This window comes from Pleurodeles waltl, chromosome 5 (genome assembly GCF_031143425.1).
Source record: "Pleurodeles waltl isolate 20211129_DDA chromosome 5, aPleWal1.hap1.20221129, whole genome shotgun sequence".
Classification (NCBI taxonomy): Eukaryota; Metazoa; Chordata; class Amphibia; order Caudata; family Salamandridae; genus Pleurodeles; species Pleurodeles waltl.
Genome location: NC_090444.1, coordinates 1763865697 through 1763883293, shown reverse-complemented (window position 1 = coordinate 1763883293; position 17597 = coordinate 1763865697). Strand labels below are relative to the sequence as shown.

General features: G+C 47.2%; 1 protein-coding gene across 1 annotated transcript in view; it reads right to left on the bottom strand.

The window, feature by feature from the left end:
• The window catches only part of PARP1 (poly(ADP-ribose) polymerase 1), a 377066-nt gene that overhangs the window by 334794 nt on the left and 24675 nt on the right, over window positions 1–17597 (bottom strand). The window contains exon 2 of the mRNA XM_069236169.1: window positions 6124–6286. Within this exon, the coding sequence (XP_069092270.1) occupies window positions 6124–6286 (163 nt within the window). The remainder of the gene's footprint in view (window positions 1–6123; window positions 6287–17597) is intronic.

Below are 17597 nucleotides of genomic sequence, written 5' to 3'. Positions count from 1 at the left end.
TTGAAAGGTATTGCAGGTAAGTACTTTAGGAACTCTGAATAATCACAGTAGCATATATACTTTTTACATAAAACACAATAAGCTGTTTTAAAAGTGGACACAGTGCAATTTTCACAGTTCCTGGGGGAGGTAAAGTAATGTTAGTTTTTGCAGGTAAGTAAACCACCTACGGGGTTAAGATTGGGGTCCAAGGTAGCCCACCGTTGGGGGTTCAGAGCAACCCCAAAGTCACCACACCAGCAGCTCAGGGCCGGTCAGGTGCAGAGTTTAAAGTGGTGCCCAAAACGCATAGGCTTCAATGGAGAGAAGGGGGTGCCCCCGGTTCCAGTCTGCCAGCAGGTAACTACCCGCGTCTTCGGAGGGCAGACCAGGAGGGTTTTGTAGGGCACCGGGGGGGACACAAGTCCACACAGAAAGTACACCCTCAGCAGCGCGGGGGCGGCCGGGTGCAGTGTGCAAACAAGCGTCGGGTTCGCAATGTAAATCAATGGGAGACCAAGGGGTCTCTTCAGCGGTGCAGGCAGGCAAGGGGGGGGCTCCTCGGGGTAGCCACCACCTGGGCAAGGGTGAGGGCCTCCTGGGGGTCACTCCTGCACTGAAGTTCCGATCCTTCAGGTGCTGGGGGCTGCGGGTGCAGGGTCTTTTCCAGCCGTCGGGATTTTAGAGTCAGGCAGTCGCGGTCAGGGGGAGCCTCGGGATTCCTTCTGCAGGCGTCGCTGTGGGGGCTCAGGGGGGACAACTTTGGTTACTCACAGTCTCGGAGTCGCCGGATGGTCCTCCCTGAGGTGTTGTTTCTCCACCAGTCGAGTCGGGGTCGCCGGGTGCAGTGTTGCAAGTCTCACGCTTCTTGCGGGGATTGCCGGGGTCTTTAAATCTGCTCCTCTGTAACAAAGTTGCAGTCTTTTTGCAGCAGGTCCGCTGTCCTCTGGAGTTTCGTGTTCCTCTTGAAGCAGGGCAGTCCTCTGAGGATTCAGAGGTCGCTGGTCCTTGAGAAAGCGTCGCTGGAGCAGGTTTCTTTAGAAGGCAGGAGACAGGCCGGTAGGACTGGGGCCAAAGCAGTTGGTGTCTTCTTTCTTCTTCTGCAGGGGTTTTCAGCTCAGCAGTCTTCTTCTTCGGTAAGTTGCAGGAATCTAAATTCTTAGGTTCAGGGAAGCCCTTAAATACTAAATTTAAGGGCGTGTTTAGGTCTGGGGGGTTAGTAGCCAATGGCTACTAGCCCTGAGGGTGGGTACACCCTCTTTGTGCCTCCTCCCAAGGGGAGAGGGTCACATTCCTATCCCTATTGGGGGAATCCTCCATCTGCAAGATGGAGGATTTCTAAAAGTTAGAGTCACTTCAGCTCAGGACACCTTAGGGGCTGTCCTGACTGGCCAGTGACTCCTCCTTGTTATTCTCATTATCTCCTCCGGCCTTGCCGCCAAAAGTGGGGCCGTGGCCGGAGGGGGCGGGCAACTCCACTAGCTGGAGTGCCCTGCGGTGCTGGAACAAAGGGGGTAAGCCTTTGAGGCTCACCGCCAGGTGTTACCGCTCCTGCCTGGGGGAGGTGATAGCATCTCCACCCAGTGCAGGCTTTGTTACAGGCCACAGAGTGACAAAGGCACTCTCCCCATGTGGCCAGCAACATGTCTCGAGTGTGGCAGGCTGCTAGAACCAGTCAGCCTACACGGGTAGTTGGATTAGGTTTCAGGGGGCACCTCTAAGGTGCCCTCTGGGGTGTATTTTACAATAAAATGTACACTGGCATCAGTGTGCATTTATTGTGCTGAGAAGTTTGATACCAAACTTCCCAGTGTTCAGTGTAGCCATTATGGTGCTATGGAGTCCGTGTTTGACAGACTCCCAGACCATATACTCTTATGGCTACCCTGTACTTACAATGTCTAAGGTTTGGCTTAGACACTGTAGGGGCACAGTGCTCATGCACTGGTGCCCTCACCTATGGTATAGTGCACCCTGCCTTAGGGCTGTAAGGCCTACTAGAGGGGTGACTTATCTATACTGCATAGGCAGTGTGAGGTTGGCATGGCACCCTGAGGGGAGTGCCATGTCGACTTACTCGTTTTGTTCTCACCAGCACACACAAGCTGGTAAGCAGTGTGTCTGTGCTGAGTGAGGGGTCCCCAGGATGGCATAAGATATGCTGCAGCCCTTAGAGACCTTCCCTGGCATCAGGGCCCTTGGTACCAGGGGTACCAGTTACAAGGGACTTACCTGGATGCCAGGGTGTGCCAATTGTGGAATCAAAAGTACAGGTTAGGGAAAGAACACTGGTGCTGGGGCCTGGTTAGCAGGCCTCAGCACACTTTCAATTCAAAACATAGCATCAGCAAAGGCAAAAAGTCAGGAGGTAACCATGCCAAGGAGGCATTTCCTTACAGCACCCCACCTGGTTAACAATGAATCTGTGATCATTGTTTGTAAAGGGGTTTCTTGCAAAAAATACTTTGGAACACGGTTCTGCCATCTGTAACACCTCAGTACAGACTGTTTTGATGATACAGTTAGCGTCAGTCAGTCATCCTAACTCACCTGATTTTGTGTCCACCGGCTTGAGGCACTATTGCAAAGGCCTTATGTACAACCACACATTTGGGACAATGTAAACATAGGACTTAATGGCGGCGAGACAAAATCTGCTGAGCTGTTACTTTCCCCAATGCTGATCAGCTTGTCACACTTATTCTTGATGGGTAATAGTCGTTCCTCCGAACAGACGGTGACAGAGCTGCTTTCAACCTGTGGCTCTCAACCTCCAGTGCTTAGACACTGATAATGCAGCAAACCTGTGACTGTCTTGCCAGCAATGATTCTTCCTTTGACTGCAAACATGCAGGTGCCAAAGCTCTTGTTGTTCACATCCTCGACTGTGACTATGAATAATGTTGGGAGTGACATAGATTACTGTTTTTTTGTGTCATTTTTTGACTCCTCAGATCTTACTTTGGGTAAACCTTTTTAAGCTAAAAGCTACTTGGGAGGTGGTTTCCTGGATGGGTTCATAGCGCTCCCATTTCTCCTTCCTTCTTTCGCCATCATGTCCTCAAATTTCCCTCTGAGCCTTTTGCTTTATCTGTCCCTTAATGTCTTCCTTGAAATCTTGAAGGGGGAATTCACATTAATTTGTCGAATGAGAGGATGGTAGAAACACCCCACAGACCGAGTGTTGGTCTGAAGCTGCCCTCTTTCTTCAATACGAAGTGCACTTTACAAATAGTGAAGGCATCCTGGTAGGAAAAATAGAGGGGGGGGGGGGGGGGGGGGGCTAAAGTTAAGTAAAAGGCCTCAAGTGAAGCTGTAAAAATTATTCCTGAGAGAAAACACCCTGGGACAAAAGAGGTGGAAACTTCCAGGTGTTTTGGGATTATTCTCAAATGAGACAGAAAAAAAACATAACTGACTGAAGGAGGCAACTGCTCGTACAGTGCACCATGGGAAGTGGAAGCTCTGGCCTCTTAAAGGGTGCACAGCATATTTGAAAGCGTTCATGGGTTGCTCTTTTTCCTCAATAAATAAAAAGATTTTGCTTGCTTTAACTTTTCAGGGATTATTGTAAACATAACACCAGTCTACATTTGGGAGAACATCTTGTACTAGATAGGCCTTTCTGAAGTATATAGGGACATTAGCACCATGTGTATTTAACTATTTGGACCAGTGGCGTAACAAAGACCCAGCAGCCCCTGCCGTGCTGCGGGCCCCCAAGCTCTAGGAGGACCCACTCAGCACAGTACATTGTACACAGGTGGCAGGCCCCTGACTGGGTTCCGGGGCGGCTTAACGGACGGTGCCTCCCCAAGGCACTTTGCAGGGGGTCTCAAGTTTTGTTACGCCACTGATTTGGAAATGAACGTATTTGAAGTGTTCCAGGGTCCATACATGCAGCGGGGAATGTTTATGACCATTACAGAAGAGCCTGCAATGCAGAAATTTAGTTATCTCCTCTGTATTATGTGTTAAAGCCTAAACATTGCACCGAAGTGTTCTTTAGGCCTTCTAGGATGATATTCTTAGATATATGGGTGATGCGATTGTTTATTTGCAGGTTATGCTGGATCCGTCGGAGGCACTCAAAACTAGAAAGCATCATATCATTTTGCGTGTGTTGACTACAGATGTAAATGCAGGTTCCAAAATGACTAAATGGTTCAGCTTTTTTCTTTCTCAATGCACACAAAGGGCTCCCTTCTTTCTCACGAAGCTCTATCCTTTGTCCTTTCCAAAACTTGGCAGCCCCACTTCTTCAGATCTTTAACAACTCTCAGGGTTATGGTGATGACAATGAGGTCCACATAAAACTTTTTAGAGATCTCCTCCTACTGACAACTTACATATCACCTTGAAAAATCTTCAAGAATGGATAGATGCTATTGCCAAACGAATACTACTAAAACAAAAGTGAATATGGTTGAGACTGAGAGCAGTTTCAATCTGCTCTCACATCCCATTCTATTCATATTTGATGTTGATCAAAATATCAAAGCTCCAAGGAAGGTTAAAAAAAAAAAAAAAAAAAAAAAACACACACACATATACATACACAGATTTCACTTTTGACTCCAAAATGACCCTCAGCACTCTGGCAAAAGTAATTGTAGGTAACAGTTGATTTTTCCCCCACCAACTGGCAAACTTGTGCCTTCTTTCTTCGCATAAAGTCTTGTCGTTAGGAGCAGCTATTAATTATAGATTGGATTACTGCAACTGTCTGCATGTCTGGTTTGCCTGCAGAAGGATCAGTATCAGGCAGTCAGAGTTACCTCTAGCCAAGCTGAAGAGATTACATATAATTGGCCAGAAGATCATTACACTGGCTAGCAGTCCGGAACAACATTACTATCCAAGTAGCCGAGTGGATGTTCAAGTGTGTAAATGATATAACCCCTCCACTGTAGCTGTCCAATTGTGTGTCCCTTATGTTTCCAGCAGACTACTTTGCAGCCAAGGTGAAAACATCTTCTATGAATTTAAATAGTAAAACTTAAAGGTAAGGGTGGTACAGCCTTCTCAGGCCCAAAACCAGAGTCTTGCAACTTGCTCACCAAATCTCTGGAGGTTAACATCAAACTACTTAGCATTCTGGAAAGCACTTAACTTCTCTTCTAGGCTCCTTGATAAAATGACGAGTGCCAAGAGTCACTCCGAGTAATGTTGCTATATAAATTTACAGATTATGATGAGAACAAGTAGCAGACACTGGCAGGCAGGTGGGAGCCAGGAGTGGCTGACAGGGAAGCAATGTCTGCTTCTGCAATTCCTTCTACAAAAAAAGTGTAACATATGTTTCTTTTGTCAAAGAATTGACACGGCATGGGAGGCGGTTTGTGTGTTTTTTGAGGGGGGTGTAAACACTATAATCAGTGCATATGTAGTGCCTGGGGTCAACAAGGGGTCCAGAAAGCTATGCTGTATAACTGCAACCTCATGAAGAACAAAACTTGCAGAGGCTTAACATCCAGTATTCTGGCTCTTTCAACCAACCCACCTGAGATCTCCACAGCTGGGGTGGGAGGGACAGGTCTGCGTTATCAGGGTTAGTTAGAGAAAGCAACAAGGCACTTGCAAGGCCCGTGCCCAAAGCACTGTGGCTTTCCTGTTTTGTGTCACTTTCAGCTCCACTTCCAACCACTCACTTCTGATGATCTTTAACACAGGAGTAGTACAACTCAAGCAAGTGCAACGAGTTTAGAACTGAGTCCAAACAATTCCAAAGCAATGATCACCAAAAAGGTTTCCTGCTCCCAACTTTCAGCAACATGAGACTCACCAGGCATGGAAAGCGAGGGAAACAATTCTTTAGTATAGCAAGGACAGGTAAAGCTTCCGCTAACTGTTGAACAATAGATTTTTTTTTTTTAATACCACTACAACATTTTACCTCTACTGGTACTACTGCAATAGTATAACAAAATGTTAAAAGTAGAAACGTCCTAGCTAGAGTATTTTAACACGCAGTAACGTTAAAAACATGATCCATGACCTAACCAAGACCATCTTGGATGAGTTTTTAGTTCTACTCAACTAGGAGAAATAAAATGTGAAATTAAAAGTGTACGGCAACGGACCCTAATCCATGTCGCCACTTTTTTTTGACACATGACAATGATACAAATAGGTGTCCAATACCTGCTCCAGCTCCACCAGTTTCAATTGCCTTCTTAATCTTTTCCTGATCTTCCCATCGCAGCTCTGGAAAACCATCGATATCTGTGTGGGAGACGACACGGGCACGCTTCCAGAAACAAGAGTAGTGATGCCAATGAGGCACTTTGCCATCAAACATGGGAGACTAGAGGAAAGAAAAGTAAAGTGGTTCCCTTAGCCAAGCACATACAAACAAGATGAAAACCTTACATCATCAACCACTTCAGAGACCAGTCATTAGGAGGGAACTGGCACTTGCAAGCACTGGCACTCCCTGAAACAGCGTGATTACAGCCCACCACAGGTTCGGCAAACAATGAATCTAGAGTTAACAGTGGAGGCCTGGCCCAAAACATCATTTGTAAAGTAGAAAAACATTCTTGACCTCAAAACTAGAAAAAAAATATAAAACAAAACAGATGAAGAGATCACAAAATAGTAGGTTTGCTGGGAATAATTGTTGCACAGCCTAAAATATTCTTACAAAATTTGTGACGTTTGTCACTAACTAAACCCACATTAGTGATGTAAATTACGCTTTTAAATAAGTACCCAAATGTTATAAATGAACTACTTAACCATTAACTCTGTCTCAAGTACCTGGCAAGGCCAAGGGTTTGCGTACCATAAGTGCCACAACAGAACAATCTTTCACATACATCCCTGAACGGATTACTAATTTAAAGAAATTTATAGTTGTAAATTTACAGGAAATGCAGTGATGAAATAATCCAACAGACAGCACAATGTAAATTGTGGAAATCTCCTCAAATATTTATCATCATCTTGTAGCAATGCACAGCAAGGATGAAGTAAATCTCACAGATTAAGTGCTTGGATTCTTATGTTCGTATCAGATAAATGAGCTAGGCACATAGAAATCCCACTCCCAAAAAGACCCATATCTGAGCAATAATTGTCAGCTTCTCACAAATGAGACTAAGGGGGTCATTCCAATATTGGCGGGCGCCGCCCGCCAAGCGGAAACCGCCAATTGGCCGCTACGCGGTCAAAAGACCGCGGAGGCCATTCAGACTTTCCCGCTGGGCTGCCGGCCCAGCGGGAAAGGCCCTGCAACACAGAAGCCGGCTCCGAACGGAGCCGGCGGTGTTGCAGGGGTGCGATGGGTGCAGTTGCACCAGTCGCGATTTTCACTGTCTGCTATGCAGACAGTGAAAATCATGCTGGGGCCCCTGCACTGCCCATGCCAGTGGCATGGGCAGTGCAGGGGCCCCCACGATACCCGTTCCCGCCATCCTGTTTCTGGCGGTGAAAACCGCCAGAAACAGGCTGGTGGGAAGGGGGTCAGAATCCCCATGGCGGCGCTGCTTGCAGCGCCGCCATGGAGGATTCTCCCAGCTGGGGCTAATCCGGCGGGAAACCGCCGGACCCGGCTGGGCAACCGCGGCTTTACAGCCATGGTCGGAATTCCACATGAAGCACCGCCAGCCTGTTGGCGGTGCTTCCGTGGACAGCCATCCTGGCGGTCTATGACCGCCAGGTTTGGAATGAGGCCCTAAGTCTTAAATGCTTAAACTAGGTAGAATGTTTCTGCAACTTCATTCATTAGTACAGTACTTTTAAACAAGTGTCCCTTCCAAGTATAAAGTTCCCGCTACAATCTTGTAAAATGGAGTAATAACCAACTCAGAGGGAAGGGATTGATACCCAACACCCATGACAAGAATGAAGAAAAAGACGCCCAATGCTGGTTACACTCTGCAGGGTATATCCTGAGGCTGTACTATAATCTTACAGCCAAGTAAAATCTTAAAATGGTATCATTGCTTTTGAGATCAAATGAACATTTGCCTGGCAACATGAAGACATGCCAGGCAATGATCCATACCAACCACCATCCAGCTTCTATGTGCCAACAAAATCGGAGTATTCTCTTAAGCTGCTTTCAACATGCAGTACCAACTACACTACTTAATCTGTTAAATGATCACCTTAAGTGAAAAAGTATCCTTAGCAGTTTGTCTTATGAACAGAACCACCTGTTTCATGTGTAATTACTGTCTAATCTGTTTAAGGTGCACTTGAATGGGCATGTATTGTTGATCTGCCTACGCTCTGCTTGAACAGTGACATCGGCATAAACTGTAATTTACTACAGACTACTACTTCATTATTATTTATAATAATGATTAAGGCTTACAGAATTGAAAAATATCCTCCTCTCCCCACCGCACCATCCATAAGTAGAGAGCCTTTCACACTCTCACTCGCTGAACTCACATCATGAACTCACTCAAGGCCACCACCTATGAACCAGTATCTACTATCAAATTTGTATGAGGAGATTCCCCCAACACCACTCCACAACAACGTTAACTTCTCATTCGGCTAAGGAACCTTCCCCATCGCCGTCCAAAAATGCTACATTGCTGAAGTAACAGACCCTGTACCTAAATAATTTCACTACCTTACGACCCGTCATCCACATGTTTTTTTCATATAAAAAGTCATTGAGAAAGCAGTCGCTAACCAATGCATCAACCAGAAGAGTCTTCTACAACTCTGGCTTCAGGCATAACTGCAGCACATACACCTATCTGCCCTGTAAACCACGAAGCCCCTGATAAAATAAAAATACAAATAAAATACCTTCCCTAATGATCCTGTTCAACATTTGCAGCCTTCACCCCGGTTGGCTCTTTTGCATTGAACCACACGCGGGAAGGGAGCTTGTGCTTCCCAGACAGTACAGAAACGGTTCGCCTCCTACCTCATGAACTGACACCAGTTCAAATACGAACCATAACATTCTACAAACTGACAGGCTATTGCGGAATACTCCAAGGTTTAATCCTCAGCCTATCAACTTCAGCCTATACTTGTGACCCTTTGTATCAATACCTACCAACAACTTTAAGAGCTCTAAATACACAGACAGCCCTCAACTACATCTCAAAATCCCTGCAACTGGCAACATTTAATAGCTCAACACCAGCATTTAGATAATCCCGATTTTGATAATTACTATCTGAAGGCCACCTTGACAAAGAGTGAATTCCTCCTGTTTTCCACAGCACCAAACAATCTTAGATTCAATTCGGACTACTCTTCAGTCCCCGGCGGATAATGAATGCAAAAAAAGCGCATGCATTCCTCCAACCAGAATGTAGTCCTTCACCTAGGCTCCCATGACCTGGAGCAATATCATTCACCCCTGAAATCAGAACTGCTCAATCCAACCCGCAAGTAGGAAAGAAAGCCATCTGTTCAAGGACCATTATCCACATCATCTTCCCAACAAGACAGGAACCAAAGTGATCTCAGAATGGGCTCAGGACACCTTCAGTTTCTCTGCATAAAGGAACTTATAGCAGAGACTCTATTAGCCGCCGTCTTGCCTACCTTTGTTCCTTTTAAGTGAATAATTTTTGTTTAAAAAGCAGAGGTGTAAGACATCAATAGCATTGAGGATGATTCCTACGAATGGACAGGATTTGTATTCCTGTTTTCTTTCATCGATTAAGCAAATGCCCTGATGAATGTGCTAGAACGCAGATGATGTGTATGCAGAAACTACCAGACTAATCATGGTTTTGAGTCACGAAAGTGACAATAAAAGATGGGTGATCATTTGATTTTCAGTTATGCCATTACACACAGGCAGAATAAAACTGGAAAATGTACTGCAGTATGTAACATGTTTTCGCTATTCAGACAATAGATTCTAAGGTGTTTAGTTACACATTTGATTTTTTTGGTAATGGGCTAAGACAAACAGGGGGCCTTCAAATCAGTAGCTTGACATCACAGTATTTTGGCCAACACATGAGATTACAACCAATAAGGTCTTAAGAGTTACGTTTGTGCTAGGTAATTTCTCTTTTCGAGTGACTATCTGGGGTTGGTATATTCGAAAGACAACCAGCCTCGATGAGAGGGTTCTTGGGAAAAGCCATTGTGGCTTAATTTCTCTGCTTAGACAAAGAGATCTGAGGTTTGCATTAATTCTTGACTTCACATCCTCTAGATAAACACACACCCCTGTCCATGGCTGGGTACACTCATTTTGAAAGTCTGTAAAGGTTTTAAATAAAAACAGAATCAACTTAGCAAGTGTCAAACGCAATTTTGTAGTAATATTAAGCATAGCTATATCACTTAGAAAATTAGATTGAAAAAATTAACCACTGATGACAAGTCCACTTTTTTCCTTTTGAGGTCAAGCCTACCAAACAACCCAAGCTGTCCGACTGGAAAAGATAGGCAATGGGCTTACAGCCTGCCTACCGCTTACCATCTTTTCACTGATCCCACTTAATTAAATACTTCTTTTTTCTCCCCCTCACTTAGTACCCCATGAGTGCATGTTTTGTATACCTCTCCCTTGTGTGCTGCTTCAACCCTCAAATATCTTTCCGTCTACCCCCATGCAGTGCTGCTCCCACCTCATGTAACGTGTTGTAAAGGCACAGCAACAGGGATATTTTTGCTGGAGTATGGCTGAAGAGCAGACTATAAGGATTGTTTTATCTCGTCCATTCCATGAAAGCACAAGCTTTGTGTAGGAAGTTGGCTCTGTATGTGCTATTTCAAAGTAAGGAATAGCATGCACAGAGTCCAAGGGTTCCCCTTAGAGGTAAGATAGTGGCAAAAAGAGATAATACTAATGCTCTATTTTGTGGTAGTGTGGTCGAGCAGTAGGCTTATCCAAGGAGTAGTGTTAAGCATTTGTTGTACATACACATAGACAATAAATGAGGTACACACACTCAGAGACAAATCCAGCCAATAGGTTTTTGTATAGAAAAATATCTTTTCTTAGTTTATTTTAAGAACCACAGGTTCAAATTCTACATGTAATATCTCATTCGAAAGGTATTGCAGGTAAGTACTTTAGGAACTTCAAATCATCAAAATTGCATGTATACTTTTCAAGTTATTCACAAATAGCTGTTTTAAAAGTGGACACTTAGTGCAATTTTCACAGTTCCTAGGGGAGGTAAGTATTTGTTAGGTTAACCAGGTAAGTAAGACACTTACAGGGCTTAGTTCTTGGTCCAAGGTAGCCCACCGTTGGGGGTTCAGAGCAACCCCAAAGTCACCACACCAGCAGCTCAGGGCCGGTCAGGTGCAGAGTTCAAAGTGGTGCCCAAAACACATAGGCTAGAATGGAGAGAAGGGGGTGCCCCGGTTCCGGTCTGCTTGCAGGTAAGTACCCGCGTCTTCGGAGGGCAGACCAGGGGGGTTTTGTAGGGCACCGGGGGGGACACAAGCCCACACAGAAATTTCACCCTCAGCAGCGCGGGGGCGGCCGGGTGCAGTGTAGAAACAAGCGTCGGGTTTGTAATGGAAGTCAATGGGAGATCTAGGGATCTCTTCAGCGCTGCAGGCAGGCAAGGGGGGGGTTCCTCGGGGAAACCTCCACTTGGTCAAGGGAGAGGGACTCCTGGGGGTCACTCCTCCAGTGAAAGTCCGGTCCTTCAGGTCCTGGGGGCTGCGGGTGCAGGGTCTCTCCCAGGTGTCGGGACTTTGGATTCAAAAGAGTCGCGGTCAGGGGAAGCCTCGGGATTCCCTCTGCAGGCGGCGCTGTGGGGGCTCAGGGGGGACAGGTTTTTGTACTCACAGTCTCAGAGTAGTCCTGGGGTCCCTCCTGAGGTGTTGGATCGCCACCAGCCGAGTCGGGGTCGCCGGGTGCAGTGTTGCAAGTCTCACGCTTCTTGCGGGGAGCTTGCAGGGTTCTTTAAAGCTGCTGGAAACAAAGTTGCAGCTTTTCTTGGAGCAGGTCCGCTGTCCTCGGGAGTTTCTTGTCTTTTCGAAGCAGGGGCAGTCCTCAGAGGATGTCGAGGTCGCTGGTCCCTTTGGAAGGCGTCGCTGGAGCAGGATCTTTGGAAGGCAGGAGACAGGCCGGTGAGTTTCTGGAGCCAAGGCAGTTGTCGTCTTCTGGTCTTCCTCTGCAGGGGTTTTCAGCTAGGCAGTCCTTCTTCTTGTAGTTGCAGGAATCTAATTTTCTAGGGTTCAGGGTAGCCCTTAAATACTAATTTTAAGGTCGTGTTTAGGTCTGGGGGGTTAGTAGCCAATGGCTACTAGCCCTGAGGGTGGGTACACCCTCTTTGTGCCTCCTCCCAAGGGGAGGGGGTCACAATCCTAACCCTATTGGGGGGATCCTCCATCTGCAAGATGGAGGATTTCTAAAAGTTAGAGTCACTTCAGCTCAGGACACCTTAGGGGCTGTCCTGACTGGCCAGTGACTCCTCCTTGTTGCTTTCTTTGTTCCCTCCAGCCTTGCCGCCAAAAGTGGGGGCCGTGGCCGGAGGGGGCGGGCAACTCCACTAAGCTGGAGTGCCCTGCTGGGCTGTGACAAAGGGGTGAGCCTTTGAGGCTCACCGCCAGGTGTCACAGCTCCTGCCTGGGGGAGGTGTTAGCATCTCCACCCAGTGCAGGCTTTGTTACTGGCCTCAGAGTGACAAAGGCACTCTCCCCATGGGGCCAGCAACATGTCTCTGGTGTGGCAGGCTGCTGGAACTAGTCAGCCTACACAGACAGTCGGTTAAGTTTCAGGGGGCACCTCTAAGGTGCCCTCTGTGGTGTATTTTACAATAAAATGTACACTGGCATCAGTGTGCATTTATTGTGCTGAGAAGTTTGATACCAAACTTCCCAGTTTTCAGTGTAGCCATTATGGTGCTGTGGAGTTCGTGTTTGACAGACTCCCAGACCATATACTCTTATGGCTACCCTGCACTTACAATGTCTAAGGTTTTGTTTAGACACTGTAGGGGTACCATGCTCATGCACTGGTACCCTCACCTATGGTATAGTGCACCCTGCCTTAGGGCTGTAAGGCCTGCTAGAGGGGTGTCTTACCTATACTGCATAGGCAGTGAGAGGCTGGCATGGCACCCTGAGGGGAGTGCCATGTCGACTTACTCGTTTTGTCCTCACTAGCACACACAAGCTGGCAAGCAGTGTGTCTGTGCTGAGTGAGAGGTCTCCAGGGTGGCATAAGTCATGCTGCAGCCCTTAGAGACCTTCCTTGGCATCAGGGCCCTTGGTACTAGAAGTACCAGTTACAAGGGACTTATCTGGATGCCAGGGTCTGCCAATTGTGGATACAAAAGTACAGGTTAGGGAAAGAACACTGGTGCTGGGGCCTGGTTAGCAGGCCTCAGCACACTTTCAATTGTAAACATAGCATCAGCAAAGGCAAAAAGTCAGGGGGCAACCATGCCAAGGAGGCATTTCCTTACACAACCCCCCCCCCAAACGAAAGAGGATGAGACTAACCTTTCCCAAGAGAGTCTTCATTTTCTAAGTGGAAGAACCTGGAAAGGCCATCTGCATTGGCATGGGCAGTCCCAGGTCTGTGTTCCACTATAAAGTCCATTCCCTGTAGGGAGATGGACCACCTCAACAGTTTAGGATTTTCACCTTTCATTTGCATCAGCCATTTGAGAGGTCTGTGGTCAGTTTGAACTAGGAAGTGAGTCCCAAAGAGGTATGGTCTCAGCTTCTTCAGGGACCAAACCACAGCAAAGGCCTCCCTCTCAATGGCACTCCAACGCTGCTCCCTGGGGAGTAACCTCCTGCTAATGAAAGCAACAAGCTGGTCAAGGCCATCATCATTTGTTTGGGACAAAACTGCCCCTATCCCATGTTCAGAGGCATCAGTCTGCACAATGAACTGCTTAGAATAATCTGGAGCTTTTAGAACTGGTGCTGAGCACATTGCTTGTTTCAGGGTGTCAAAGGCCTGTTGGCATTCTACAGTCCAGTTCACTTTCTTGGGCATTTTCTTGGAGGAGAGTTCAGTGAGGGCTGTCACAATGGATCCATATCCCTTCACAAACCTCCTGTAATACCCAGTCAAGCCAAGGAATGCCCTGACTTGAGTCTGGGTTTTTGGAGCTACCCAGTCCAGAATAGTCTGGATCTTGGGTTGGAGTGGCTGAACTTGGCCTCCACCTACAAGGTGTCCCAAGTAAACCACAGTTCCCTGCCCTATCTGGCATTTGGATGCCTTGATAGAGAGGCCTGCAGATTGCAGAGCCTTCAAAACCTTCTTCAGGTGGACCAGGTGATCCTGCCAGGTGGAGCTAAAGACAGCAATATCATCAAGATAAGCTGTGCTAAAGGACTCCAAGCCAGCAAGGACTTGATTCACCAACCTTTGGAAGGTGGCAGGGGCATTCTTTAAACCAAAGGGCATAACAGTAAACTGATAATGCCCATCAGGTGTGGAGAATGCTGTTTTCTCTTTTGCTCCAGGTGCCATTTTTATTTGCCAGTACCCTGCTGTCAAGTCAAAGGTACTTAAGAATTTGGCAGCACCCAATTTATCTATGAGCTCATCAGCTCTTGGAATTGGATGAGCATCTGTCTTGGTGACAGAATTGAGCCCTCTGTAGTCCACACAAAACCTCATCTCTTTCTTTCCATCTTTGGTGTGAGGTTTGGGGACTAAGACCACTGGGCTAGCCCAGGGGCTGTCAGAGCGCTCAATTACTCCCAATTCCAGCATCTTGTGGACTTCCACCTTGATGCTTTCCTTAACATGGTCAGACTGTCTAAAGATTTTGTTTTTGACAGGCATGCTGTCTCCTGTGTCCACATCATGGGTACACAGGTGTGTCTGACCAGGGGTTAAGGAGAAGAGTTCAGGAAACTGTTGTAGGACTCTCCTACAATCAGCTTGCTGTTGGCCAGAGAGGGTGTCTGAGTAGATCACTCCATCTACTGTGCCATCTTTTGGGTCTGATGACAGAAGATCAGGGAGAGGTTCACTCTCTGCCTCCTGATCCTCATCTGTTACCATCAACAGATTGACATCAGCCCTGTCGTGGAAGAGCTTAAGGCGGTTTACATGGATCACCCTCTTGGGGCTCCTGCTTGTGCCCAGGTCCACCAGGTAGGTGACCTGACTCTTCCTTTCTAGTACTGGGTAAGGGCCACTCCATTTGTCCTGGAGTGCCCTGGGAGCCACAGGCTCCAGAACCCAGACTTTCTGCCCTGGTTGGAACTCAACCAGTGCAGCCTTTTGGTCATACCAAAACTTCTGGAGCTGTTGGCTGGCCTCAAGGTTTTTGGTTGCCTTTTCCATGTACTCTGCCATTCTAGAGCGAAGGCCAAGTACATAGTCCACTATGTCCTGTTTAGGCTCATGGAGAGGTCTCTCCCAGCCTTCTTTAACAAGGGCAAGTGGTCCCCTTACAGGATGACCAAACAGAAGTTCAAAGGGTGAGAATCCTACTCCCTTCTGTGGCACCTCTCTTTAAGCAAAAAGCAGACATGGCAAGAGGACATCCCATCTCCTTTTGAGTTTTTCTGGGAGCCCCATGATCATGCCCTTTAATGTCTTGTTGAATCTCTCAACTAAGCCATTAGTTTGTGGATGGTATGGTGTAGTGAATTTATAAGTCACCCCACACTCATTCCACATGTGCTTTAGGTATGCTGACATGAAGTTGGTACCTCTGTCAGACACCACCTCCTTAGGGAAACCCACTCTGGTAAAGATACCAATGAGGGCCTTGGCTACTGCAGGGGCAGTAGTCGACCTAAGGGGAATAGCTTCAGGATACCTGGTAGCATGATCCACTACTACCAGGATATACATATTTCCTGAGGCTGTGGGAGGTTCTAGTGGACCAACTATGTCCACACCCACTCTTTCAAAGGGAACCCCCACCACTGGAAGTGGAATGAGGGGGGCCTTTGGATGCCCACCTGTCTTACCACTGGCTTGACAGGTGGGGCAGGAGAGGCAAAACTCCTTAACCATGTTGGACATATTGGGCCAGTAGAAGTGGTTGACTAACCTCTCCCACGTCTTGGTTTGTCCCAAATGTCCAGCAAGGGGAATGTCATGGGCCAATGTTAGGATGAACTTCCTGAACAGCTGAGGCACTACCACTCTCCTAGTGGCACCAGGTTTGGGGTCTCTGGCCTCAGTGTACAGGAGTCCATCTTCCCAATAGACCCTATGCGTTCCATTTTTCTTGCCTTTGGACTCTTCAGCAGCTTGCTGCCTAAGGCATTCAAGAGAGGGACAGGTTTCTTGTCCCTTACACAGCTCCTCCCTTGAGGGTCCCCCTGGGCCTAAGAGCTCAACCTGATAAGGTTCAAGCTCCAAAGGCTCAGTTCCCTCAGAGGGCAGAACTTCTTCCTGAGAAGAGAGGTTCCCTTTCTTTTGCTGTGTTGTAGTTGGTTTCCCAACTGACTTTCCTGTTCTCTTGGTAGGCTGGGCCATTCTTCCAGACTCCAGCTCTACTTGTTCACCCTGTGCCTTGCATTGTGCTCTTGTTTTCACACACACCAGTTCAGGGATACCCAGCATTGCTGCATGGGTTTTTAGTTCTACCTCAGCCCATGCTGAGGACTCCAGGTCATTTCCAAGCAGACAGTCCACTGGGATATTTGAGGAGACCACCACCTGTTTCAGGCCATTGACCCCTCCCCATTCTAAAGTAACCATTGCCATGGGATGTACTTTTCTCTGATTGTCAGCGTTGGTGACTGTGTACGTTTTTCCAGTCAGGTATTGGCCAGGGGAAACCAGTTTCTCTGTCACCATGGTGACACTGGCACCTGTATCCCTCAGGCCCTCTATTCTAGTCCCATTAATTAAGAGTTGCTGTCTGTATTTTTGCATGTTAGGCGGCCAGACAGCTAGTGTGGCTAAATCCACCCCACCCTCAGAAACTAGAGTAGCTTCAGTGTGGACCCTGATTTGCTCTGGGCACACTGTTGATCCCACTTGGAGACTAGCCATACCAGTGTTACCTGGATGGGAGTTTGGAGTGGAACCTTTCTAGGGACAGGCCTTGTCTCCAGTTTGGTGTCCATGCTGTTTACAGCTATGACACCAGGCCTTTTTGGGATCAAAGTTTTTACCCTTGTACCCATTGTTTTGTGAAGAGGCTCTGGGCCCACCCTCCTGTGCAGGTTTTTGGGGGCCTGTAGAAGACTCTTTACTATTTTTAGTTTTGGTTGTCTCATCACCCTTCCCCTGGGGAGTCTTTGTGACCCCTTTCTTTTGGTCACCCCCTGTTGAAGTCTTGGACACCCTTGTCTTGACCCAATGGTCCGCCTTCTTTCCCAATTCTTGGGGAGAAATTGGTCCTAGGTCTACCAGATGCTGATGCAGTTTATCATTGAAACAATTACTCAATAGGTGTTCTTTCACAAATAAATTGTACAGCCCATCATAATTACTTACACCACTGCCTTGAATCAGACCATCTAGTGTTTTCACTGAGTAGTCAACAAAGTCAACCCAGGTCTGGCTCGAGGATTTTTGAGCCCCCCTGAACCTAATCCTGTACTCCTCAGTGGAGAATCCAAAGCCCTCAATCAGGGTACCCTTCATGAGGTCATAAGATTCTGCATCTTTTCCAGAGAGTGTGAGGAGTCTATCCCTACACTTTCCAGTGAACATTTCCCAAAGGAGAGCACCCCAGTGAGATCTGTTCACTTTTCTGGTTACACAAGCCCTCTCA